Source organism: Epargyreus clarus, unplaced genomic scaffold (genome assembly GCF_041222505.1).
Source record: "Epargyreus clarus isolate Ecla_fem2 unplaced genomic scaffold, WU_Ecla_fem_2.2 ptg000035l, whole genome shotgun sequence".
In the NCBI taxonomy this organism is placed as follows: Eukaryota; Metazoa; Arthropoda; class Insecta; order Lepidoptera; family Hesperiidae; genus Epargyreus; species Epargyreus clarus.
This window is the reverse complement of record NW_027332240.1, coordinates 4,014,652-4,042,589: the sequence shown is the minus strand read 5'-3', so window position 1 is coordinate 4,042,589 and position 27,938 is coordinate 4,014,652. Positions and strand designations below refer to the sequence as shown.

The following is a 27,938-nucleotide window of genomic DNA, read 5'->3' as shown; positions in this document are numbered from 1 at the left end:
TTGTCAGTGTCAATAATTAATGTCAAAGTCATGTTAGCAGTGTTGCCAATCTCTCAGAATTAAAAAGTGGTACAGATCGTGGTTAAAAACAGTTAGTAAACAGTAAACTTTATTTTCTGAATTAAATTAAATGTATAAGCAAACGAAGAAATAGTCGAGGAAAAAAGGTCGTAAGAATCAAATAAAAATTTCGCACCTACTCTAGCGACTATTGACGTTGAGCCTAGTAACTTCTAATTAGTTTCCTCGTTTTGCGGTTTATCGCCAGTCGCCAATTATTTCTATTTAGTATATAGGGTGAATTTTTTAAATGGGCCTTCAATGCTAAATCCAAAACCACAACGATTAGGGAAAAATGCTGAAAGGCGAGGCTGATTTTAACAAAAACTGTAACAGCATCATTAGATTTTTTAAAATATTTTTCCTTGGCTGGGAATTGAACGAGTTCATTTTAGAAAAAAAACACCCTGTATTATTCCACAATCAAATAGCGTCGCTTAAAAGAATCAAATTCTGGGAAGTAATGATGAATGAAAAACTAAAAGCAAAGGCTATTTTTTTCCTTTCGGCATTTTTGGCCTTTGAAGGCTCATTTGAAACTCACCCTGTATATTTATAATTAGTACAATATAGGTATTTTAGAGAAAGTGCAAATTGCAATTAACAGTTTTAATGATAATCCAGACCAGTTTGAAACGGAAATTACTAATTTTTTTATTGTTGTTGCATTTTTAATTACCTACCTATTATTGAATTCTATATTTATATTGTATTATTACTTCCAAAAAGTAGGTAATAAATGAGCATTCGGTCTATTAGCACATGGGAACCCATTCTTTCTAGAAAAGGGGTTCCACCTAAACCAGGTTACTGATACTTTCTCCCTGTAGTTCCGGGACCAGAATAGGGCTACGGTATACCCTGCCTGCCGTAAGAGTCGACTAAAAGAGGTTTTCGAGGTTGCGGGCGGCGAGAGTGGGAGCGCGAACCGCCCAGCCAACGACCCCGGGAGGGACGTCGGTATGTGTGGTCGCATACCGTCTTGTACACCGGACAGTATGGTGATTCAATCTCACTTGGGCGGAGCCCGATGGGGCAGTGCGCTGAGAGGACTCCGGTTGCGCTCCTTCGGAGATCCCGGAGTCCTCTATGCAGCGCTGAGGACGGCCACCGGGGAGGTTTTAGTGAGGTAAAAATCCCACATAACTCCGTGTCGCTCCCACGGCACGGGGTACCTTTTGAAGGTTTCCCTCACGAGAAGAAAAAAAAAAGGTTACTGATACTTTACCACTTTGGAGGGGAAGATCGTCAACACATAAATATTATGTATGTCCATTCGCCGAAACACAAATGCTGCTTCATAATAGAAATGGGTGTGGCGGTAGTACCTTCTCGGTGACTATACCTACTGCTTTTACATTCAGGATTATTTCTATTGCGAAAATAACCGTATGATCAGGGCCGAATATGTAGAGGGCACACGGGTTTCTGCCATGGGGCTTCGAACAAGGGAGGCCCCCACAGTAGCAATAAAAATATCCATATTACGACGGACGGACTTATATTTTTTCAAACATTTTTTTGTATTTTTAACGACATTCTTGCACTAAATTAATTACTACAATGTTTGTTGAAATAATTGTATTTGTTATTAAAAAATTTTTAGACTTGATGGGAGAATTTAATTATTATTTTCGGAACGTAATTAGGCTCCTTCGTTGCTCCGGGACCTCTAGACCTCCAAGGCCTGCAAATGATTATAAACAAAAATGGAACTTATTATCAAATTAAATAAGGAAAAATTATATTATAAAACAAGTTTCCTATTTAGCCACTTTAAGGAAAACAATTAAGTCATCATTTTAAAAATAAATTACTTTATACATATGCTAAATATTAAAAGTTGTGTGTGTAAATAAGAAACGTGTAAATTATTAATAAATTTATTAAAATAATAATAGTTCATGAAGTTTTACATAATATTATACGTCATTAGGAAACCGTGAAAATGTGCTGATTTGAAAATACAAAAAGAATGTATTCTTATGTTTGTGCAGCTGTGACTTACACCGTTATAACAATCTTTTTATTTATCTACCTATTGGATATGATATGATGGTATAATTACTGACTCATCCTAATTTGTGGCAATTTTGGCGTAGAAATTAATAACTAGAATACGCATATTTTCCTTCTAATGATATATAACAGCGTTATACAGTGATAGCCTAGTCGTTAGAAACCCAGACACGAAACTGTATTTTCAAAATTACATGTGAACTTCATCATCATCAACCCATTACTGTTCCACTGCTGGGCACGGCTTTCCTCTTAGAATGAGAAGGATTAGGCCGTAGTCCACCGCGCTGGCCAAGTGCGAATTGGTAGACTTCACATAGCTTTGAACACTTTTTTTTTAAGAATTCTCAGGTATGCAGGTTTCCTCACGAAGTTTCCTTTCACCGTTTTAAGCAAGTGCTAATTAACTTATAATCTAATACGCACATAACTTTGAAAAATCAGAGGTGCGTGCGTGCCTGAGTTTGAACCTCGGACCTCTCGATCAAGAGGCCGCGTTTCTTAGCCACTAGGCTATCACTGCTTATTTGAACCTATTAGGAACTAATTATAATCAGAAACCTGCATACCTGTAATCTTAAAAAAAGGTTTTAAAATGTATGTGAAGTCTACTAATTCGCACTTGGCCATAATACTTTTCATTCTGAGAGGAGACCCGTGCCCAGCAGTGGGACAGATAATAGGTTAATGATGACTTCATGATAACGAAACCATAGGTAGCATTTATTCCTTTAATAACATTCAAATCCATTCCAGGTTACTGATACTTTCTCCCTGTAGTTCCGGGACCAGAATAGGGCTACGGTATACCCTGCCTGCCGTAAGAGTCGACTAAAAGAGGTTTTCGAGGTTGCGGGCGGCGAGAGTGGGAGCGCGAACCGCCCAGCCAACGACCCCGGGAGGGACGTCGGTATGTGTGGTCGCATACCGTCTTGTACACCGGACAGTATGGTGATTCAATCTCACTTGGGCGGAGCCCGATGGGGCAGTGCGCTGAGAGGACTCCGGTTGCGCTCCTTCGGAGATCCCGGAGTCCTCTATGCAGCGCTGAGGACGGCCACCGGGGAGGTTTTAGTGAGGTAAAAATCCCACATAACTCCGTGTCGCTCCCACGGCACGGGGTACCTTTTGAAGGTTTCCCTCACGAGAAGAAAAAAAAAAGGTTACTGATACTTTACCACTTTGGAGGGGAAGATCGTCAACACATAAATATTATGTATGTCCATTCGCCGAAACACAAATGCTGCTTCATAATAGAAATGGGTGTGGCGGTAGTACCTTCTCGGTGACTATACCTACTGCTTTTACATTCAGGATTATTTCTATTGCGAAAATAACCGTATGATCAGGGCCGAATATGTAGAGGGCACACGGGTTTCTGCCATGGGGCTTCGAACAAGGGAGGCCCCCACAGTAGCAATAAAAATATCCATATTACGACGGACGGACTTATATTTTTTCAAACATTTTTTTGTATTTTTAACGACATTCTTGCACTAAATTAATTACTACAATGTTTGTTGAAATAATTGTATTTGTTATTAAAAAATTTTTAGACTTGATGGGAGAATTTAATTATTATTTTCGGAACGTAATTAGGCTCCTTCGTTGCTCCGGGACCTCTAGACCTCCAAGGCCTGCAAATGATTATAAACAAAAATGGAACTTATTATCAAATTAAATAAGGAAAAATTATATTATAAAACAAGTTTCCTATTTAGCCACTTTAAGGAAAACAATTAAGTCATCATTTTAAAAATAAATTACTTTATACATATGCTAAATATTAAAAGTTGTGTGTGTAAATAAGAAACGTGTAAATTATTAATAAATTTATTAAAATAATAATAGTTCATGAAGTTTTACATAATATTATACGTCATTAGGAAACCGTGAAAATGTGCTGATTTGAAAATACAAAAAGAATGTATTCTTATGTTTGTGCAGCTGTGACTTACACCGTTATAACAATCTTTTTATTTATCTACCTATTGGATATGATATGATGGTATAATTACTGACTCATCCTAATTTGTGGCAATTTTGGCGTAGAAATTAATAACTAGAATACGCATATTTTCCTTCTAATGATATATAACAGCGTTATACAGTGATAGCCTAGTCGTTAGAAACCCAGACACGAAACTGTATTTTCAAAATTACATGTGAACTTCATCATCATCAACCCATTACTGTTCCACTGCTGGGCACGGCTTTCCTCTTAGAATGAGAAGGATTAGGCCGTAGTCCACCGCGCTGGCCAAGTGCGAATTGGTAGACTTCACATAGCTTTGAACACTTTTTTTTTAAGAATTCTCAGGTATGCAGGTTTCCTCACGAAGTTTCCTTTCACCGTTTTAAGCAAGTGCTAATTAACTTATAATCTAATACGCACATAACTTTGAAAAATCAGAGGTGCGTGCGTGCCTGAGTTTGAACCTCGGACCTCTCGATCAAGAGGCCGCGTTTCTTAGCCACTAGGCTATCACTGCTTATTTGAACCTATTAGGAACTAATTATAATCAGAAACCTGCATACCTGTAATCTTAAAAAAAGGTTTTAAAATGTATGTGAAGTCTACTAATTCGCACTTGGCCATAATACTTTTCATTCTGAGAGGAGACCCGTGCCCAGCAGTGGGACAGATAATAGGTTAATGATGACTTCATGATAACGAAACCATAGGTAGCATTTATTCCTTTAATAACATTCAAATCCATTCCAGTTTACTAGTAATTTGATATACTTAACGAAATGTAATCCTTATTCCACTGTTGGCCTCAAAACAACTTTTACTTACCATATAAAAAGTAATCCCCCTTACATTTTTTAACACGCAAAAGAAGTCATAATTCCCAAAAAATATGTAGTTACGTGAGCATTGATAGCAATCGCTAGCTTTAGGCCGAGTTAAATTCAAGCATGCACTTCAGACTTTTCGGACTTATGAATTAGAAATTACCTATCAGTCTTAACTTATGTATACAATTTTATATGCATATTCGGTGTGAGAAATTTTAAAAAGGTGTGAGAATCGGCTACTATCTATTTTTAACCGACTTCAAAAAAGAGGTGGTTATCAATTCGGCCGGTTTTTTTTTTTCTTTTTTCTATGTATGTACACGAATTACTCCGCCGTTAATGGACCGATTTTAATAATTCTTTTTTTATTGTATAGAGAGGAGCTGGAAGTTGGTCCCATTTAAATATGGTTAGGATCCATCGATTGGTTCTGGAGAAAATGAGGGGAACTCCTTCACCCATGTAAATATAACAGCCGTAACTTTGCCGTTTATGAACCTATTTTAATGCCTTTAATTTCATGTGTGGACAATTGCTACAAGTTGGTCCCATTTAAATATGATGAGGGTCAGAGTGGGTTCTGGAGACAAAATATATAACTCCTCAACCGATGGGTATAATCGAGTTTTGTTTGAAGATATTTGGCGTAGGTTCTAATGAAATTACAAAGTCAGTTCATCATTGACTATTTAAGGGTCTGATAATGTGGCTTTGAGACAAAATATGTAACTCCTCAACCGATGGGAATAATTTAGTTGTGTTTGAAGATATTTGGTGTAGGTTCTAATGAAATTGCAAACCCAGTTCATCATTGACTATTTAGTTAGGTTAGGTTGGAACATATAAGACAATATAAAACTAAGCGAGCAGGGCGCGGCAGGGCCCTGCGAGCGGGCGGTTCCAATCAATGTAAACTCAGACCTTACCTTCATTCATGATCACGTTTTTACAATTTTATATTGTATTAATATAAATGTTAGTATGTCATCACTGAAAAGGGTGAAACATTTTTTTAACAAAAAATACAACCGACTTCTATGTCACTACAAAGTAAAAAATGAAGTCGGCGCTCATATTAGACACGCTGTTTACATCGTTATCCAGCGAAATATATTGAGCGCCGACTTCAGAAATATGTACTAAACCAACATTTATTTCAATTATTTTTTACTTTGTAGTGACATAGAAGTCGGTTGTATTTTTTGTTAAAAAAAATTTCATACCCCTAAGTGATAAGACTTGTTCACCCTTAACATTTGTTTATTTATATGGCAACACAACGTTTGCCGGGTCAGCTAGTCACTTTATATAAGAGTATTCACTTTATATATAAGGAGAAAAGTAAGTTTTTAGATTAAAATTTCTTTAGAGGCGTTAGAAACCTATAAATTGCCTAGCGTAGTTATTCTATGTCTTAAACTTTTTCTCTGAGAGGAGAGTTTTCACTCCATTGGAGTAGCAATTGATTAACGAATATTGTGGATTATTGTATTTTTTTATTACAATAAGAAGCGTCGCTAATCATTCCTGACTCTTTCTATAATTGGGCTAGCAAATGAGCACACAATTCGCCATTAGTAAGTGGCTACTGTCGGCCATGGACATATGTAATCACCATCACAAAGTACTGGAGTTCTACCAAAAGCCAATCACAGAAGCCTTATTGCTCCTGAGGTAGATAGTCGTATCCTGTATAAGTCGCCCTGCATTCACTTTAATTAAATAAAAATTGTTTTAACTTTCTCCTAACGACTTCTACTACAATATAACTTCGAAGAAATTCGATTCGTAGGTGATGCATAACTTGTCCTTGTAGTCTCGGGACTAGAATAGGGCTACTGTATCCCCTGCCTGTCGTATGAGGCGACTAAAAGGGGGCTTCTGAGGTTGCGGGCGGCAAGAGTGGGAGCTCGAACCGTCCAACAAGTAACCCCGGGAAGGACGACGGTGTGTGTGGCCGCATACCGTTGTAAACACTAGTGTGTGGGAGGAACGTAAACTGCTCCCCCAGGGAAGAGCCCAATTGGGGCATAGCGCTCGGAGGACTCCGGTTGTGTTCCATCGGAGATCCCGGAGTTCTCCACCAAGCGCCGAGGACGGCCACCGGGGGGGGGGTTTTGGTGCGGTAAAAATCCCACATAACCCGGCGTCGCTCCCACGTCGCCGGGTATCTTTTGAAGGTTTCCCCCTCGTAAGCAAAAAAAAAGGTGAAGCATAACTAAAACAAAAGTATGGGAATATCTTTGAAATCTGTATAAATATTTGCACAACATTATACCTATTTTATAAATTTTTGCATGTCATTGTGAAAATAATTATAATTATTGTCTCGCTAGGTATGTAGGTATGTTTTCGACCTGAAATAACAACTTTCTTTTGTTTTTTTTCTTCAATGAATATATTCAATGAAGCATATTGTTTTTGGACGAAACTAAGTGTGATGAAGAGTAATGTAATATGTATATAAATCAAGTTTAAATTTAAATATCGACATAGATTGTGAAAGAATTTATAAATTCTAAAATATTGAAGAAGCGGATTTCCAAAGATGTAATATGTTTTGAAGTCCTCGCTAAGAGCTTGTACACAAAACTGCGATGTGTCGTCGCATCGTCAAAATTTGCGAGCTCCCTCAACGCATCGCAAGAACTTGCGAATTGATTCGCATCGCGCAGTGGTTGTTGTTGTTGGTCACCCTGGGAGACGCTATGCCGCACGATATCGCATTGCAGCAATTCGTGTCGCAATTTTCTGCGTTGCGAAGTCGCATCGCGTCGCATCGCAGTTTTGTGTACGAGCCCTACAGGATACGGGTGGCTTCAAACAGGATTGTATATGTAAGTTACATATTTTACTGTTTGATGATTTTACGAATTATATACAATGGTTAAAGAAAGGGAGAATATTCTAATACACTAACACTTTTTAATCAATGTTTCAATCACTGCACGGATATTGTTTTTAGGCGTTTTAACTTAGTCCTCAGGCGTTGCGACTTAGTCCACCTGATGGTAAGTGGCTCCTGCCGCCCATGAACATCTATAATCAACCCCAAATAATATTAGATTCCTACCTGAGGTCGGCCACAGATGCACCGCTACCCCTGAAGAATAACCTGAAACGCCTCGGAAAATTATGTCTCTTACCACGCCCTTATAACTAGAACACAGCAGCACTTAACACTGCTATTATTAGGAAAAATAGGTGTGGCAGTGGTGCCGCTGGAGTCGAACCACAGAGGGTTCTATCACCATCATGACACATCATAATTTCTATTATTGCAAAATAACTATATTTTCCTTTTACCCATATGTAATTTAATAACAGTTTAATAGAAAACCATTTACGTCAATGAAAATAAAAAATGAAGATAGCAACCACACTGGCAAATAGGTACTTGATTATTAATTTGAACGAATTGACTATATTGGTTCAGTCGCTCAGACGCTGAAATGTCGCAGACGGCGACGTTCGTATTTTGGTAAGTCATTTTAATAATTTAATAAAAAAATACTTACTATTTTTTCCTTTTCTTTTGTTTATGATTATTTGGATTATTTCTTTTATAAGAAAGAAAATTGGTTAATAAGCAAGAGAACTAAGTTTAGTAGCTATTAAGGATATTTTTTGTTATATTTTTTTGGGGCAGCGAATTATCTTTTACATTATGAAATAATCAGTACTTAGTTTAGTACATACTAGTGATGATATTAAAGTATCATATTAGAAAACTATATTTAGGTATTACCACTTGTTATTTTTATTTGGAAAATAAAAGAATCGTGCAATTTTTAGCACATTTGTTAATGGTTTATGTCCGTTAAAACGATTTTATAATCCATTGCTGGGTATATATTATTCCACACCTTTTTTTTTATTTTTTTATTCTCGAGGGGGAAACCTTCATAAGGTACCCGGTGCCGTGGGAGCGACACGGGGTTATGTGGGACTTTTACCGCACTAAAACCCCCCCGGTGGCCGTCCTCGGCGCTGCGTAGAGGACTCCGGGATCTCCAAAGGAACGCGACCGGAGTCCTCTCAGCGCACTGCCCCGTCGGGCTCCGCCCAGGTGACTTTGTGTCACCACACCGTCTGGTGTATACGACGGAATGCGACCACACATACCGTCGTCCTTCCCGGGGTCGCTAGCCGGGCGGTTCGAGCTCCCACTCTTGCCGCCCGTAACCCCGAAAGCCCCTTTTAGTCGCCTCTTACGACAGGCAGGGGATACCGTAGCCCTATTCTGGTCCCGGAACTACAGGGACAATATTATTCCACACCTGGAAAACCTGAAGGATCCTTTACCATGCCGTTCCAATAATAACACTAGATTTTATCTGTGAATTTTCTTTCAATAATCATAAAACAGCGACTCAGAACCGATATTTTAATCATCTTTATCTGTCTGGGTATCGAACCCGGATCCACTCAGGTCCGCTGTCATGAAACTATTGTCTTCTTTGCTAATTAATTCCGTGTTAAATAAGTACCGGTAAAACAAAACTCAGTTTAGAATGACAAACGAGAAACACTATTAAGTTTTTATATACCATGAATAATCTAAGTGGAGCAATAACCTATGCTTACAAGGTTTTTGCCTTTTTTGTGTGTTTTTTGTGCATTCTTGTCGCGGATTTTAGTACCTCTACGAATTTAATGTTCTTAAAAGATTCAAAAGAACAAATTTTAACTTAGGTATTACCAAATTTGTGTATTTGAAGTTTTATCGTCATTATCCAATCTTATACAGGGTGTTTTTTCAAAGGGTACCCAAATTTTTTTACCATATTCTAGACATCAATAATGTTATGTACAAAATGTCAAAACTTTAAAATCCCTCTTAATTATTTAATTACATTAATTCTAAGTTATTCCAAATTCTGCATACATTATGGACAACCGTTGCATAGTACGCGCAGTCATTGATAATGACACTAGCACTAACGCACACAAACTCGTAATACAAGTATGCCGACGCGCGGTTCTTCATTGAGACTGACACGCACACAAGGCCTTAGGACCGTCATAATGAACAAATACACACTACCCACATTACGACTTTATTGTTTTAAAACGAATGTATAAATTTTATGGCGTATTTAAAAAATTGGAATCAACTATTTACAGCAAATTAACTTACCTAATTACATAATTATTGAATGTCCCTTATAAAACACACTGGTATTTACATTGTCTACATATCACTGGTATTTCAAAAACTGTTCAAAGTGGAGTCCATTTCTCTCAATATAAAGCTGAGCACGCTTTCTAAAATTGTTTTTTAACATTATTTGTGTCTGGACACTTTTCACTTCACTAAAATCTGTAATTATTTTATTGCGTAGGTTCTCATAACTCTGGGCTTCCTCAACGTAAACAAGTCTTTTAATTGCTCCCCATAAATAAAAGTCTAAAGGAGCTAACGGAGTCTAACGGAGCTGCTAAAATCGTCGTCGTATTAGGTACTCTTAAGTTATTTCCATGTATTTGTAAACGCGGTAAAGAGTCACTTTCATAAAGTCTTTGCGCACCACGTAAACTTTTACCATTTAAAATGTAGCACCGTACCATCTCATAATACTCGCGGTTCGTATAACTTATTTGATTTTGTGCCGCCATTTTCACTCATAAAAAATAGCAAACACATTCGAAAATCGGTCACGGTCGACTGGCGCCACTGGCGGCCGGCGGGCGGCGGGTGCGCATCACAGGTGTCTGCGAGGACGAGGGGGAAAGGGGTTGTACGAAACTAGGCGATCGCTAGCCGAATATTACCGATATCTCCCTGCATAGTTTTTATGTTTGTGTGCGAGCGCTCAGAGTAGTGTGTGATAATAAATAGCAGAACTTATGAATGATAGTTTTCGTTGTTGAAATCATGTTCATGAGTTCTGTATTTAGGGGATAAAATGGTTCAATATTTCTTAACATTTTTTTTATTATTTTATTTCAAAAATCGGTTATTTAACCGCTTCTGAACCATCTGTGTCAATTTGGGTACTCTTTGAAAAAACACCCTGTATATAAAATTCTCGTGTCACAATGTTAGTTACCGTACTCCTCCGAAACGGCTTTACCGATTTTCACCAAATTTTATATGCATATTCAGTAGGTCTGAGAATCGGCTACTATCTATTTTTCATACCCCAAAGTGATAAGGGTTTTTCACCCTTAAGATTTTTTTTATTTATATGGCAACACAACGTTTGCCGGGTCAGCTAGTTTTTTATAATATTAGGTTGTATTAAATATACCTACCTACCTTGCTATATGCTTTCTGATTTATCTGCATTTTTTTTAATAATACAGAAGTAGCAGACGTGCATGAAATCCACCTGATGGTAAGTGGCTACTGCCGCCCATGGAAATCTGTCATCAACCCCAGATAGGATTAGATATTCCTACCTGAGGTCAGCCACAGCTGTGCCGCTACCCATCAGGACTAAGCTGGAACGCCTCGGAAAAGTCTCCCTTACCACACCCTTCAAACCAGAACACAACACTTAATACTGCTGTTATTAAGCCGAAATAGGTGTGGCAGTGGTGCCGCCGGAATCGAACCAAAAAGGGTTCAACCATATTCAAAATTATTGTCCCACTCTGGCAGTCTCCGTTCAGAATGAGAAAGAATGAGAAGGAAGGTGTACTACGAAGATTATGAGCGGGTTGGTAGACTCCACTTGCCTTTGAAAATATTTTATTTGGATAACTTTTGAGTTTATAACCTTACAATGTTTTTCACCATTATTCATCTAAAACTCAAAGGTGTGTAACTGGGGGTCCAATCCCGTGCTCTTCACATCTGAGACCGAAATTAACTAGATTATTACTCATTACTTTTAAATTGATATCAAAAGGTGGTACCATCGCTGTACCTCTTTTAATCTAAAGCAATTGAGGTTGCTGGAATCAGAGTGGTCTAAGTGCATTTTAATTATTTTTGACCTAACTGTATTTTCATACTTTACAAATGTTGCACACTTTTCTCCACATTGTTTTGGTTAGGCTACTCTGGTTCTAATAGCCTCAGAGGCTGCCTCAGACTAGGTGGTATATTGGACTAGGTAGTTTATCGGATTAGGTAGCTTGCGCTTCTGTTTTTTTTTTGCTCGCCACGTTGGTTCAGATCATGTTTCCCGTTGTTTTTTGCTCGCCCCGTTGGTTCAGATCATGTTTCCCGTTGTTTTTTGCTCGCCACGTTGGTTCAGATCATGTTTCCCGTTGTTATTTTTTTTTGCTCGTCACGCCAGTTCATGACACGCTTAAGGCATGAACGAACTAGCTTCCTAATTAGCAAAAAAACATTCGGTCACCAAATTTGCCGCCCCAAAAATCTGCCGCCCTAGGCTGAAGCCTACTCAGCCTTTTTTTTTTTTTTTTGTTTACGAGGGAGAAACCTTCAAAAGGTACCCAGTGTCGTGGGAGCGACGTAGGGTTATGTGGGATTCTTACCGCACTAAAACCCCCCCGGTGGCCGTCCTCGGCGCTGCGTAGAGGGCTCCGGGATCTCCAAAGGAACGCAACCGGAGCCCTCTTAGCGCGTTGCCCCGTCGAGCTCCGCCCAGGTGAGCTTGGCGCTCGCCACACCGTCTGGTGCGTACGACGGTATGCGACCACATATACCGCCGTCCTTCCCGGGGCCGCTGGCCGGGCGGTTCGAGCTCCCACTCTTGCCACCCGCAACCCCGGAAGCCCCCTTTTAGTCGCCTCTTACGGCAGGCAGGGGATACCGTAGCCCTATTCTGGTCCCCAAACTACAGGGACAGAAGCCTACTCAGCCTGCTGGTAAATCCGCAACCGCAACTGGGTACATCTTGTTTTAAATGAAATTGGTCGCAGATGTCCATCAAGTGGATTGCTCCATTGCATCTCCAATCTTAAAAACATGTATTGATAATAACGATGTGCAATGTCAAATCACATATAAATGTACTTTATATTAATATAGTAAGGGTTTACCACAGATAAGTAAACTCTCACCGCCTTGTAATTGAAGGAAGCCACTAAATGGCTTAAAGGGATGACAATTCTGTCAGCCATTGAATGGCTGTCATGGTGTAATTTATGCGGAACAATGCCGACATGCGCAGTTAAGTGGTGCAAAAACACGAAATCGAAGATAAGGTGCGGAAAAATATCGTTTCATTCGTAAATAATCTCAAAACTACATTTTTTACTATTATTCAAACACGAAAATAGATAACAGTGACAATTTCAATTCTCAAAACTGGTTAAATTTTTTTGTTAGGAGTGAGTAATCTTTACCAATCTATGGGGTTTACGTACTAATTTAGTATTCGTTTTAGGATTTAGCATACAAAGGCTAAAAACCTCTAATAATTGAAGTCATGTACCTCTCAAAACATTACATCATCACTTGCTTTAACAGCGAAGGAAAACATCGTGAGAAAATAAATATTTAAGAATCATGCTAAATGTTCTAAAATGTATGTAGTGTAGATAATTACTTACAATTTGCATATCTACTGACTTACATACTACTAATTTACATTATAATGGTAGAAATTTTTGTGACTTGACTGAGGTATCGTCGTCAACCCATTTCTATTCCACTGTTGACGGGTCTCCTCCAAGACCAAGAAGAGTTGAGGCCATAGTCATAGCCATAGTCTACCATGCTGGCCCAGTACCTACGAATTGGTAGGCTCAAAAAACCCTTGAGATTTTTTTAAAGGAAGCGTAAAAGTTTCCTCGCAATGTTTCCCTTTAGTGTTTATGCAAGTGTTAAATAAAAAAGGCCTTAGCTTATGTACTTAAATCCCACAATTTTGGTGAATCCAATGACACTTCATAATATGTTAAAATCCGTCCACCCTTTTGGACTGTAGGGCGTTGAAAACATTACCCTCCTCAATAGGGAAAAAGGCACTATTTTTCACTTTGCCTTTTTACCTATATATAGGTATAGATTATTATTTAGTGAAAACAGGTATTTGAAATATTATCCTGTATTTATTTAGGCTGAGTCTATTAATACGGGTACTGTACGAACAATTTATAATAATTAATACGGTTACCGTACGAATAATTTATAATTATTAATACGGGTACTGGACAAACAATTTATTATTATCCGATTCGAACCGATAGATTTTGAGAAATCTCAAAAAAACTACAAAAAATTTTTTTTACAACTTTTTTTTTTTTTAATAACTTTTAAATGGCTCTACCGATCGATTTTAGAAACTAAGCTCTTAACATCAAAAAATGACGTCGATCGCCATCAGCCCGTTCGAAATCAATTTAAAAAAAAAAAAAAAAAACCTAACCAAACCTAACCTAACCTAACCTAACCAATTGAATAAATGTACGAATAAATATTTAAAAAAAAAAAAACTAAAAAAAAGACCTAACCTAACCTAACCTAACCAATTGAATAAATGTACGAATAAATATATTAAAAAAAAAAAAGTATTTGTCACATTGTTTAAAGAAAAAAAAAATAACTGTACAAATAAATATAATTTATTAGTCCAGTACCTGTACAAATAGTCACATTGATTTATTTAACCACAGAATAAATGTAAATGTTGCTCTTATTACCTCATCGTGACAAACGTGTAGTTAAATTTTATTTTCACGTGAATTGTTGTTTCAATGTCAGTGTAAAACAGTTGTTGTGTTGAGAGCAAAGGCAACTTTGAAATGCAAAAAAATGAACCAAAATCTATTTTATTACAACTAGAATGTATTTCTATTACTTAACGAAACACCTTGTGAAGTGGTGGTAGTTGTATTGACATTAAAAAAGTGCTCTTTAAAGAACCTATTTTGAATAAAAAAAAATTGATTTGATTTGATTACACAGAGGAATATTGAATTATCGATTAGTCGATACTATTCGATATTCTTCTAAATAATAATGTTCAAGGAAGAATATTGAATAGTCGATATATACTATTCGATATGCTTATTAGGTATCGATGATACGATGTTATTTTTCTTTCATCAAAGATGGTAGAACCCTCTGTGGTTTGACTCCGGCGGCACTGTGACGGCGGCACAAATAGTAATCGGCACACATCTATTACTATTTGCCTAATAACAGCAGCGTTAAGCGTTACTGTGTTCTGGTTTGAAGTGTGTGGTAAGGGAGAAATAATTTCCCGAAGCGTTCCAGCTTCTTTTACTTTTCGCATTTGTGGCCGATTTCAGGAATATTATCTTATCTGGGATTGATTACAAATGTCCATCTGGGGCAGTAGCCACTTACCACTGGAATATAGGCTTGTCAGCTACTCCGAAAATTAGTTATCGACGACACCGCCAACTATTGAGTTCAAAAGCATGTTATCTTTAAAGTGGAATTAACCATACACAAACAAAACTTCATTTAAATTTGTTAAGCGATATTACATAAATAAGTTAACAAATACTCTGAGACACTATATTTATACATATACGATATTCATGTTAAGACTATATTTGGTTAGTTCTTTTGTAATTTAGTTAAATAGCAGGTTTACTCGTATGTTTAATAACTCTATGTCCCTTATCATAACCTGTTTGTTAATTTTAAAACCATGTTTTATATTTGTCTAATAATAAAACTCAATGAAGTGACGACTATTATTTTGAAAGGTTGAAATTTAAACGCGCCACCAACAGAATTATTGTCTAGAAGCAGTGATAGAGTAATGGTCAAAACTCGGCCTCTCGAACGACGGGTCCGAGGTTCAAACCCCAGGCACGCTTCTGATGTGCGTATTAGAAATTAATTATCACTTGCTAAAAGCGCTGAAGCAAAACATCGTGAGGAAACCTGCATACCTGAGAGATTTATATAAAAAAAACTCAAAGGATGTGAAGTCTACCAAGACGTACTTAGCCAGCGCGGTGGACTATGGCCTATTCCATCTTATTATGACAGGAGACCCGTGCCCAGGAATGGGACAGTAATGGGTTGATGACGAAAGCATTTGAAAGAATTTGAAGGTGGAAGAACTCTTAGAGCATTCCACTTATTTCTTCAGGGGTAACGGTGCATCTGTGGCCGACCTCAGGTACGAGTAGGAATCGAATCTTATTTGGGATTGATTACAGATATCCATGGGTAGCAGTAACATCGGAAAAGCCATAAAAGATCATATTCTGATCACCGGGCTGTCCTAGTAGACATTAAGTGTTAATTATGTTTATATGAAACACGAAATTTACAAAAAAAATATTTATTTTCAGTGCCATTTTGGCGACTGCCTATTCTGCTGACCGTAAGTTCCCTCCAGGGTTCATATTTGGAGCTGGTACATCGTCCTATCAAATAGAAGGAGGGTGGAATGTAACTGGTAAGTTGACTTATACACGTGCACCCCCGTGCCTCAAGATACGTTTAGTGACATCCAAGTCGGTAATATTTTTAGGGTTCCGTACCCAAAGGGTAAAGATGGAACCCTATTACTATGCCTCCGCTGTCTGTCCGTCTGTTACAGACGTTGACATTTTTTAGAGTATATACCGCGGTGGTCGCTGTAACAATAAATACTAAACATAAAAAAATAAAAATAAATGTTCCATACAAGACCGCTATCATTCAACGTTTTTCGCTTTATCTATTGAACCGGTATTGAAGGGGTAGGCACTTCAAATTTTGTTGTTCAAAATGTTCAAAAATACATTTACTTCAACAGCTGCTATAATAACAAATACTAAAATAAAAAAAATATGAAAATTTGCTGGTACTGATCCAACAATGTTCTAGTTCGATTTGCACTTGGCCAATTATTTGTTAATTTTTTTTTTGATCCCCGAAATGCTACATCTAGTTTCGTATTCAAATCTGATTCAAGTGTACCAGACACTACGTGATATTGTCTCTCAATTCGACATTTATCTAACGAGTCATGTGCGTAATTTCAATTCAATATCGGCGGTGCGGTGGGCGGGGAGACCGAATCGTAACCGACAAACTATTAGAAATATAAATAGCTGTTTAACTTGATAGCAATATACATTCGCATTACTCCTAACAATTCTTAGGAGGCATCCATTAATTACGTCAGACATTTTTTGCAGTTTCTGAATGGAGATGTCGTGAGATTTGGCTAAACGCCCTTTGCATCCCATTATCTCACGAACATTTTCAAGATGTTTGTTTCTACTGAAAATGCGTTATATTAGTTTTAAAAAGAAAAAAACCTGTCGTATAATTTTTGTTTAATAATAATTAATAATAATAGTTACGATCATTTAAGATTGCTTATAAAGAAAACTACAATTAATAAGGAAACCTGCTTTAAGTTAATACTATTTTCTCGTAATATTACTTTGTTTTTTCTGGAATTTACTGCTTTCCGCCAGGTAGACCATCTGCTTTATGGTTGGGTAGTACTTATAAAAATAATAATAATAAATATTGGTCATTTAATTTGCAGATAAATCAGAAAGCATATGGGACGTGTTCGCCCATACCCCTGGGAAGGTCAGGAATGACGACAACGGAGACATCGCATGTGACTCCTATAATAAGTGGAAGGATGACGTCCAGATGGCTGCAGACCTTGGGTTGCACTTTTACAGGTAATTGTATAAGTCAGTGTTTGTCAGTCATCCGCGACTAAACTAATACCTTTAAACGAGCGATTCTTGTATATATGCATATATATACCAACGATCTCGGAAACGGCTCGAACGATTTTCTTGAAATTTTGTAGTTAGGGGTTTCGGGGGCGATAAATCGATCTAGCTAGGTTTTATTTGCCTGTCGTAAGAGGCGACTAAAAGGGGCTTCCGGGGTTGCGGGCGGCAAGAGTGGGAGCTCAAACCGCCCGGCTAGCGGCCCCGGGAAGTACGGCGGTATGTAGGGTCGCATACCGTCGTACACACCAGACGGTGTGGCGAGCGTTAAGCTCACCTGGGCGGAGCCCGACGGGGCACAGCGCTTAGAGGACTCCGCTTGCGTTTTGAAGTACCTTCACGAATCAGCAAGGGTTAATCACCTTTAAAATCCTGTTTTGTTCCCAGATTCTCATTATCATGGCCACGGTTGCTACCAACGGGATTCCCGAATGAAATCAGTGAGGATGGCAAGAATTACTACAATAACTTGATTGACGGGCTCTTAGAGAAGGGGATTCAACCTGTCATTACCATTTATCACTGGGAGTTGCCACAAAGGCTACAAAACTTAGGTAATCATTATTGATAAATAGAAATAAGAATTAAAGGCGTTTCCTGTCACGCATGTTTACGCACACATGCATGTTCCTCCGCCTGCGTGCTACTTGCATCGTTTTATACGCATATGCTCACGGTTTGTGAAAAGACTGAAGTAAATTCATGTGCTGGTGGGACCCGTGTGTTGATATTAACACGCGTGAAAAGAAAAGCGCTATAAGACCACTAGTGTTTCTCTATTGTAGGTGTATGCATATTGCATGCCTTTATATTTATTTATGTATGCTCAACATAGACGCGACAACGCAACGGTAGCCCAACGTCATGCACAATCGTGTTCAAATTTCCCTTTTTTGTAACGATTTTCTTAGAGATTGAATTAAGAAACAGCAACCAAGTACTCCTCTCCATGTAGCACGTTTAATGGTACAAAATCGCGAGTGTGCAGGAGCCCTAATGGTACTATGAGTAACTCTATCCTAGTTGGTTTTTTCAGTTTTTCGATGATAGTACAAAATGAAAATTTAATTGAGGATAACCTCAATTAAATTTTCATTAACCTCAATATTAAGATAACCTCATATTAAGTAATTAATTAATTATGTTAATTATAATTACGACCTAATCTAAGAACTTGTTAGTACATGTTTTTTGTACAGAGCTGTTATTAGCGATAGCATTTTGTGGTATACTCGTTTACTTATCAACACTGTTGCCCCTTTTTTCAAAGAAATTGACAATAAAATATCTGTGATAGAATATAAAGAATCGAAAGTATTCAATTCCGTTAGTCACAACACCTAATACAATTTTATTTCAGAAAAATAAATAACGCCGTAGTAAAACAAACAAAAAAAACAAACAATTCAGAAAAAAAAAACAAAAATGAATATTACATAAACAAAAAAACAATATATTTTTTAACCATTACTGTATTTAGAACATTATATTATTAACTAGCTGACCCGGCAAACTTTGTACTGCCTCAAAATCTATTTATCAAATATATTTTATATAAAATATAGCCTATGTTAGTCCAGTAGTTTTTGAGCCTATTCATTACAATCAAACAAACAAACAAAGTTTTCCTCTTTATAATATTAGTATAGATATATGTCGCAACTCGCAGACAACTAGCATAACGAGCCGTTCAATTAACTGCCTAGCCTCTTTACCAAACGATATACATTTAGTTATTTTCCCGAATATATTTACTTATTTTGTCCTTAATCTTTTCAGGGGGCTGGACAAACCCTTCAATAACAGACTGGTTCGCGGACTACGCCAGGGTCGTATACACCCTCTACGCCGACCGTGTGAAAACCTGGATCACTATAAACGAACCTATAATCATGTGTGACTTGTCCTACAACACTGGGGTCACTGCTCCGGGGATAAAGGATCCATTGGCTAGCTACATGTGTGGCAAGCATGTGATGATCGCACATGCGAAGGCCTGGAGGATCTATGATAAGGAGTTCAAGCCTAAGCATAAAGGTAACATTGTATTTATATGGGAGTAGATATATTCTTTTTTATAAGAGTTTATAAGAGGAGCATACAGTCCACCTGATGGTAAGTGGCTGCTGACACCAATGGCCAACTGTAACCAACCTCAGATAAAATTGCCGCAGATGCGTCACTACCCCTCAAACTAAGGTGGAATAACTCGGAAAAGTATGTGTCCACTCTTCTCGTCTCGTCACTCGTCTTACCACACCCGTCAAACCAGAGCACAGCAGCGCTTAACGCTGTTATGAGGTAAAAATGGGTAGGGCGGTGGTGTCGCCGGAGTCAAACTACAAAAGGTTCTACTACCTTCATATGATCTTTTATTGGTAGAGTTACAGATTTTTGGCCCCATAAAATGTATGTTAAAAAGAGGTAGAGACCTTTGTGGTTCAACTCTGAGAGTTTTTAAAGTAAGCTTTCACTGAGAAAATTCTTTCATTTCATGACTGTATGAGTAAGATTTAACCCTCACATACATGAAGAAAGTCTACTAATTCGCATATGACCCACGCGGTGGACTATGGCCTAATCCTTCTCATTCTGAGAGGAGACCCGTGCTCAGCAGTGGGACAATAATGGGTTGATGATGATGATGACATTCAAAAGGAAAGGAAGGAAAGTTAAATAAAAGTTTGCAATAAAGATTAATTTTATAATCAGGTCGTGTAAGCGTCACCAACCAGCTGATCTGGTTTGAAGCGAAGACTCCAGAAGAAGAAGAATTAGCGAAACTAACGAGAGATCTTTCTGTAAGTTACTTCTTCACTCTTTCACTTATACAATTGTAGTAATAGCCGAACATCTGATGGTAAGGCATTGTAAATCACAAACTTCTTTAACGAAAACCGAATAAGAATAAGTACCATTTGAAGGTAACACCTTTTTTATAACAGATATAGGAGTAGCAGACGAGTATGCAATCCACCTGATGGTAAGTGGCTACTGCCGCCCATGGACATCTGTAATCACCCTCAAATAACATTAGTGTCCTGTCTGAGGTCGGCCATTGATGCGTTGCTCCCTGTGAGGACTAAATTGAAACGCCTCGGTCCCCTTCACTCTTCAAACAAGAACACAGCGGCGCTAAACACTGCTGTTATGAGGCAGAAAAAAGTGTGTCACTTTCGGAGACTAACTACGAAGTGATCTACTGCAAATAGCTTTGCCACATTTGTCTGTTTTACAATACCCTTTAAACTAAGACATAACACCAGTTGTTTTTAAAAATTGTCAAAAAAAGCTTTTGCTTCACTTATTTTTTTCATATTTTCCAGGTTGGTCTCCATTCTCACCCTATATACTCAAAGGAAGGTGGTTGGCCGCCTGTGATAGAGGAATATATAGCAAAGAAGAGTAAAGAAGAAGGATACGCCCGATCAAGACTGCCCGAGTTTACTCCAGAAGAAATTGAACTTGTTAAAGGTATTCTTATAAAATTAAATAAATAATTTTAGGGTATTTGTGACAAAACATTTTCGACTCTCATAGTTCCACACTAGAACTTTTCAGCTATCTTGGGTGCGATATATCTTGCCGGGAATTGAGCCCGTAACCCACTGTAAGCCCGACCGATCCATTAGATTTCGGAATTGGTTTTTCTTTATAGCTCATCGTAATCTTCTGTGGGCTTCAGTGTTAATTATTACAACATAGGAATTGCTTCGATTAGAATTAACTTAGGTAATTAGGTAGGCAGGTATAAGTAAGCTCGAGGAACGTGTGATAATTTTAGTGTCCACACCGGCCGACCACCAACAGTATGATATGGTTGCCGCCTATGTGATCAACACCAGATAGGATTAGGTATTCCTACATAAAGTTGGCCACAGATGCGCCGCTACGTCTGAGGACTAAGTTGGAACACCTCAGAAAAGTATCCCCTACCGCACCCTTCTAACCAGAACACAGCAACGTTTAACAATTTCTACTATATCCGCAGAAAGCGTCAGCGAAAGCGCCTGATTTATATACCTGATTTATCTTCTCATATTCTAAACCTGTGCTCATCAATGGGACAATAGTGGATTGACGGCTAATAATTAACAAATTACAATGTCTACAGGTACATACGACTTCTACGCCCTAAACTACTACACCGGTGGCACGATCCGAAAGGCAAGGGACGGCGAAACTATTGACCCTTGGCCGTTAAGTGGATTACCAGAATTAGAAGCTGTGATTGAAAAACGACCGGAATGGAAGAAAAGCGAAGTTTATTGGTTTAGTGTAAGAATGTTTTTATCACTCACAGAAATTATGTAAAAAAAGGAAGGAAGGAAGGAAATAACTCTGGAGGCCCTACCTGATAACAGCAGTGTTAAGCGCTGCTATGCTCTAGTTTTATGAGTGTGTTATAGGAGATACTTATCCGAGGGTTTTCAGTTTAGTCCTCAGGGGTATCGCCACATCTGTGGCCGATCTTAGGTGGGGGGATCTGTTCTCTGGTCTAGGCTTGATTACAGATGTCCATGGGCAGCTGTAGATACTTAACATTAGATGGACTGCATTCTCAACTGCTACTTCTATATTATAATTATACTAGCTGACCCGGCAAACGTTTGCCATATAAATAAAAAAATGTTAAGGGTGAACAATTATTATCACTTAGGGGTATGAAAAATAGATAGTAGCCGATTCTCAGACCTACTGAATATGCATATAAAATTTGGTGAAAATCGGTAAAGCCGTTACGGCGGAGTACGGTAACTAACATTGTGACACGGGAATTTTATATAAATAAAATAAAAAATAAAAATAAAAAATGATTTATTGCATCAAAAGTAGTACATTGTTTTACAATATTGTTGGGTACCCTCTTTTGAGTACGTTAGTACCTGTAGTAGAGGGTCCCGCTCTTCCCTTATACAATACTAAGTACTACTAAATACAATTTTCCAAATATATTATAATTTAATATAATTATTTGAACAATGTTGAATTTATTTTATTTTATAATTAAGAATATATGTATATAAAATAAATATAATATAATATAGTGGATATATAGTGAATATGGAATAGTATCTGTGTATTATGTGTGTGTGTGTGTGTGTGTGTGTGTGTGTGTGTGTGTGTGTGTGTGTGTGTGTGGATGTGTGTGAATGTGTGTGTATGCTTACGTATGTGTATATGTAAGTGTAAGGTGCATCAGGTGAAGGTACAAAGAAGAGATTCTGTTTCTTCATAATTAAGTTTTTGTAACCAATCTTTTAAACATTTTTTACAGTCATAGTATTTCATAGTGTATATATCTACATCCTGGTTTATTTTATTAAATAGATAGTCTTACGTATTGTCTTGATGCAAATTTACTTTTAAATAGGTCGGTATAGGGCAATGTATACTTTCTACGTTTATTCGCCACTGGAGGCTGATATTTTAAGCTTTTATGAAGTTTTAGAATAGTTGCTGATACGTAAAGTTTTCTTACCGAGAGCAGGCCAGACAATTTGTATAAATCAGAAGTGGGGAATCTATACGGTTTGCAGTACATCACTTTTATCAGGCATCTTTGAGCTCTTTCAAGTTCAAGGAACCTTGTCTTAGCTGCTCCGCCCCATATAGGAATGCAGTAGCTCATCGTAGATTGGACTAGGGCTATGTATACTTTATTTAGCAATGATTTTGTACATACATGCCGCAGGGACTTAAATATCCAGATTAGTTTCCTAATCCGGGTTGCCATCAAATCCAGATGCGAATACCAAGTTAACCTCTGGTCAATCATAACCCCAAGGTATTTTACATTGGATACTTTATTTATTTGAGGACAGTCACAGTCAGAGTGTAAGTCTGGACATCTATGAATTTTTATTTTAAAGTCCGGTGGTGGTTGTGTTTTATTAGATTTCGTAAAGCAGACATAATTTGTTTTAGAGATGTTCAAAGTTAGTAAGTTCTCATTTAGCCACTTTGCTACCTCGGCCAGACCTAATTCTGCTGTTTTCTTTACAGAGGACCACGTATCTCCTGCGAAAACAATTGCAGTATCATCTGCGTATGAAAACAGCTGCCCGTCCCTAAGTTCCATATTACATAATTGATTTATATATATCAAAAATAGGGTCGGGCCAAGCACACTTCCTTGGGGGACTCCGTAATTGACCGTTATAGGATCACTTATGAAACCTCCAATTTTGACTGACTGTTTCCTATTTTCAAGGTAGCTTGCAAAAAGAGACAGAGATTTCCCCCTTAAGCCCAGACTTTCTAATCTCCACAACAGAATCGGTACAGATACTGTATCGAAGGCATTTTTTAAGTCCAAAAACACCGTCAAACACTTTTTATTTTTATCAACATGTTGAACAATTAATTTACTGAGATCCCCTACAGCATCCTCGGTGGATAAGCCTTTACGGAAACCATACTGTGACTTAGAAATAATGTTGAATTTGTCAAGATAGTTAAGGAGTCTTTTATTTATTAGCTTTTCCATGATCTTAGAGATAGAAGTTAAGACCGATATTGGTCTATAATTAGTAATTTCTTCTCTAGTTCCGCTCTTATATACCGGAGTTATAATCGATTGCTTAAAAGCCTCCGGGAATACACCTTTTTCGAAACTTAGGTTAATTAAATCGCTAATTATAGGCACAATTATTTCCTTCGACTTTTTCAGGAAGGCGGTTGGGATATTATCCCATCCAGAGGCGCTGTTTGAATCCAAGGTCATAAGGGTACTCTCTACTTCAGATGCATCTGTATCTAATATACCAAAAGATCGCAATCGAGAATCCAAATTAACTAAATTGGTGTGGGTAGGCGAGTTTCCACTATTTGTAATCGACTGGGCAAGAGATCTACCAACACCCGAGAAGAAATGGTTTACCTGGTTTACTGATTTTAAGGGGGATTCCGTTATGCTGAGAAGATTAGTGTTTGGCACTGCTGGGGCTTTAAATCTCGTTATGTCATTAATCGTATTCCAAAGTAACGTAGTATTATATATAAGATTGAATAAAAAAACAATGTGAGCCGTCACGGGACGCCTGGCAGATGTGAAACATCGACATTATTTTGTAAAAGTAAAATTCAGAAAATAACATATTGTGATAGGAACTAAATATGTCATAATGATAAAATAAAATATACGATTTTTGCGCATGGCGACGCGTCGCCACACCGTACACACTACTGCATATAGACTGTATATTCATATGTATATACCATCGTATAGCGTGGCGACGCCATTTCGCCACGCCAGAAATCGGTTTAACGTACGGCTATAGATGTTTCACATCAAAAACTATAACTTCTATTTCAGGTATACCCTGAAGGACTACGTAAGCAATTGGTTTGGTTGAAGGAGAACTATGGCGATTTGGAGTTTTTGATTGTGGAGAATGGCTACCCATCTATAGGTTTAAACCTACAGGATCTGAACAGGATAAGTTGTATTGAAGGTCATCTAGAACAGGTACTTCGAATATATCATTTTAAAATGAATAATCAGTTTTTAATAAGCTAAAAAAAATTTAATAAGCTAAAAGCTTGGGTTGTATCTATGTATGTAACGGAATCTTTGAGCTCAATTTTCACCGATTTCCACGACTCTAATTCATTTGAAACTTTGTACACGTATCAAGGACCGATGACAATGCAATCATTTGATAACAGTTTCCCATTATCCTTATTAGATTAATAAATTCCCCAATTTATGAATTTGTCACAGACTAAAAAATGAAAAGTAAATATTTTTAATCTGAATTTAATTAATATTTTAATAACTTAAATTATTTTTAAAAGCGTGTTTTTTTAGTTTTTTAAACTATTATTTATTTATACAGAAATCTGTATGAAGGCTAGGTGATAAAAATAAATAAGATGAGTAGATATAAGCACACAGAGTTAGAACAGGAATGTATAGTCATTTTTGCAGAGTTTTGGCCATGTATATTTTGGTAATTGTGGCTGACTGCGGAGGGTAATGTTTTCCGAATGTATGTATGTAGTTATGCATGTATGTATGTCTCATCTAAACATATGAGGTGTCAATAAGTTAAGATTAAAACTACTTCGCAACAATCCGCTACAAATATGTATGATGGTGTATATTTTAAACCATGCAGTATGTACCACCCCTCTCCCACAAAGGATACTTGCAGATGCAAAAAATTAAAAATATATACCACCATACATACCACCATCAACACGTGTTTCGCTCCAAAACGGAGCATGATCAGGGTAAGTTGAATCTACGACGGTTAATCGCTAAGATTAACGATTAACGTTTAACGATTAACGGTTAATCGTTAAGGTTGCACTGCATACTACATGGTTGCGAAGTTACTGCGGATTGATGCGAAGTAGTTTTAACCTTAACTTAATAGCATGGATTTCCGCAAATTAACACCTGATACAATTAATTATATGAGGTGTCGTTGGATTCGTCAAAATTGTGGGAGTGACATAGGCTACATTACTTGCCTTTATAATTAATTATTTTTAAGAAGCCGGGTTTTTGTTTTCATAATAATTACTAGTTTACATGTACCTGACCGACGATCAAACCTAGAACATTGCGCATTATGAACAGCGCCTATTTTCAGCTTTATTAAGATTTTATAGTAAACATAAAGCCTAATTATTTTATATATTTATTTATCGTTACATCTATCATTACAGTTTTCTTACCCTAAAGCGATAGAGTAGCTTAATTATAGCGTTACATATAAGATATTAAATAAACGGACAATTTTGCGATTTCACTCCAGTGACAACAAAGGACATCACTTCTATTGTGGACCTCATTAAGAATTCGAACAGCTCGATGATTGATGTATTTGTTTCAGATTTTACTAGCTATAAAGGAAGATGGTATAAATATCACAGGTTACACAGTTTGGTCTCTCATGGATAACTTTGAATGGAATGAAGGATATAGGTTAGTATATACTTTATATCATGGGTTGACACCATATACTATCCTTATTTTAAGAGGTTCGGACTTGCCTCTTAGTATAGGCGAAGAAAGATTAATCTTTAAACAGAAAAACCATTAAGATCAAGCGAACAGATCATAGAGTTTCTTTATTCAGAAATAAGTACAAAATAATTTGTTGTACGTTGGCAAGATTATACGATCTACCTACATACTACCTGTATCTGTAGTAAAAGAACTTGAAGAACAATTGTGGTTGGTGTCCCATGGACCCTTGTTATCATATTAAAATAAGAGTACTTCCACCTAATTTCACCACACATGCGTTTTTACCCGTAAGAAGGTAACGTGGTAAGGTTTTAGATGGTGTGGTAGATGGTATCAGGCTTTTCTATGATTAAGGTCAACTTGATCAAAAAATCATTATTTATACATAATATCTAGGTACATCATTTTTTCATGCTATCTACCTCGGTAATTTTCAGTTGATGACACATAGCCGGTAGATGGTGCTAGAAGACAACAAATAAGATTAACTTTTACTAAGTATATTTGTGCTTCTGTCTCTTTTTACACGACTGCAGAGAGACTTCTCACACTTCATCTTTTACTACATTTAATCTGTTTAGTTTTTTTTAAAGAATATGTTTTTTTCAGTATCAAATTCGGTCTTTACGAAGTTGACTTCGCGGACCCGGCTCGAACCCGGACCCCTCGCGCCTCAGCCCACTACTACGCCAGCGTGATCAAGAGTCATACTCTAGATGTAAACATTGTAGAAAATAAGCATATAACTGATGAGCTTTAATATTTTGTTAATATATATTTTAATATATTAATTTTTTTAAATATAGTTTTCCTATCCTTTAAAATATACCTATTGCTTTTTATTTTTTCTTCCTTTATATTCCATCTAAAATAGGTCATAATTACCATTGAGGATTTACGTTTGTAATTAATATTAATTTTATCCGATGTTTTGTCAACCAAATACAGACATTTGACATTTTCCGCCTACTACAGTTGACCAAATATCGATCTTTAGTAGGTAAAAAAGGATAGATTGTTTATCAATAACGGGCGTTAGTTGAGACGCCTGGCGTGCGTGTCTTTGCCATACAAAACTCTTTAGAATAGAACAAAACAGCAATATTGCCAAATGTAAAAATAGGAGCCGCCACATTTGACTGACAACTGTACTGTCTACAATTTCTTGTTAAATTGCTATTCCTATGTCTTATTTAATCAATTCATTTTAACTCAGTACTGTTTATTAAAAAAATTGTCAAAACGAAGTAGTAAATAAAGAATAAGTCATAATACAGTATCAATCACACACTTAATCGTGTGTGATTGCTACTATATTATACTTCTGCCTGTATAATTACTGTTTAATTGAATTCTAATCGTGTGTAGTTGATATTATCATGACATATCCCTAACCCTTACCGCGCGGCCACTTACTCGTCAAGTGGCGAGGGATAAAGCGAGGGAAGTGGGCAGGGACGTCGTGGCAAGGGTTAGGACA

General features: G+C 37.3%; 1 protein-coding gene across 1 annotated transcript; it reads left to right on the top strand.

Moving 5' to 3' along the window:
- The first annotated feature begins 8,295 nt into the window (after nucleotides 1–8,295).
- LOC140756545 (myrosinase 1-like) lies at nucleotides 8,296–27,261 on the top strand. The gene is made up of 11 exons (XM_073092067.1): nucleotides 8,296–8,362; nucleotides 16,081–16,187; nucleotides 17,274–17,418; nucleotides 17,863–18,029; nucleotides 19,255–19,512; nucleotides 20,188–20,276; nucleotides 20,802–20,949; nucleotides 21,590–21,753; nucleotides 24,794–24,946; nucleotides 26,322–26,413; nucleotides 27,068–27,261. Exons 1-11 carry the CDS (start codon nucleotides 8,334–8,336, stop codon nucleotides 27,216–27,218), a joined length of 1,503 nt encoding a protein of 500 aa, XP_072948168.1. The 5' UTR covers nucleotides 8,296–8,333; the 3' UTR covers nucleotides 27,219–27,261.
- Nucleotides 27,262–27,938: the final 677 nt, after the last annotated feature.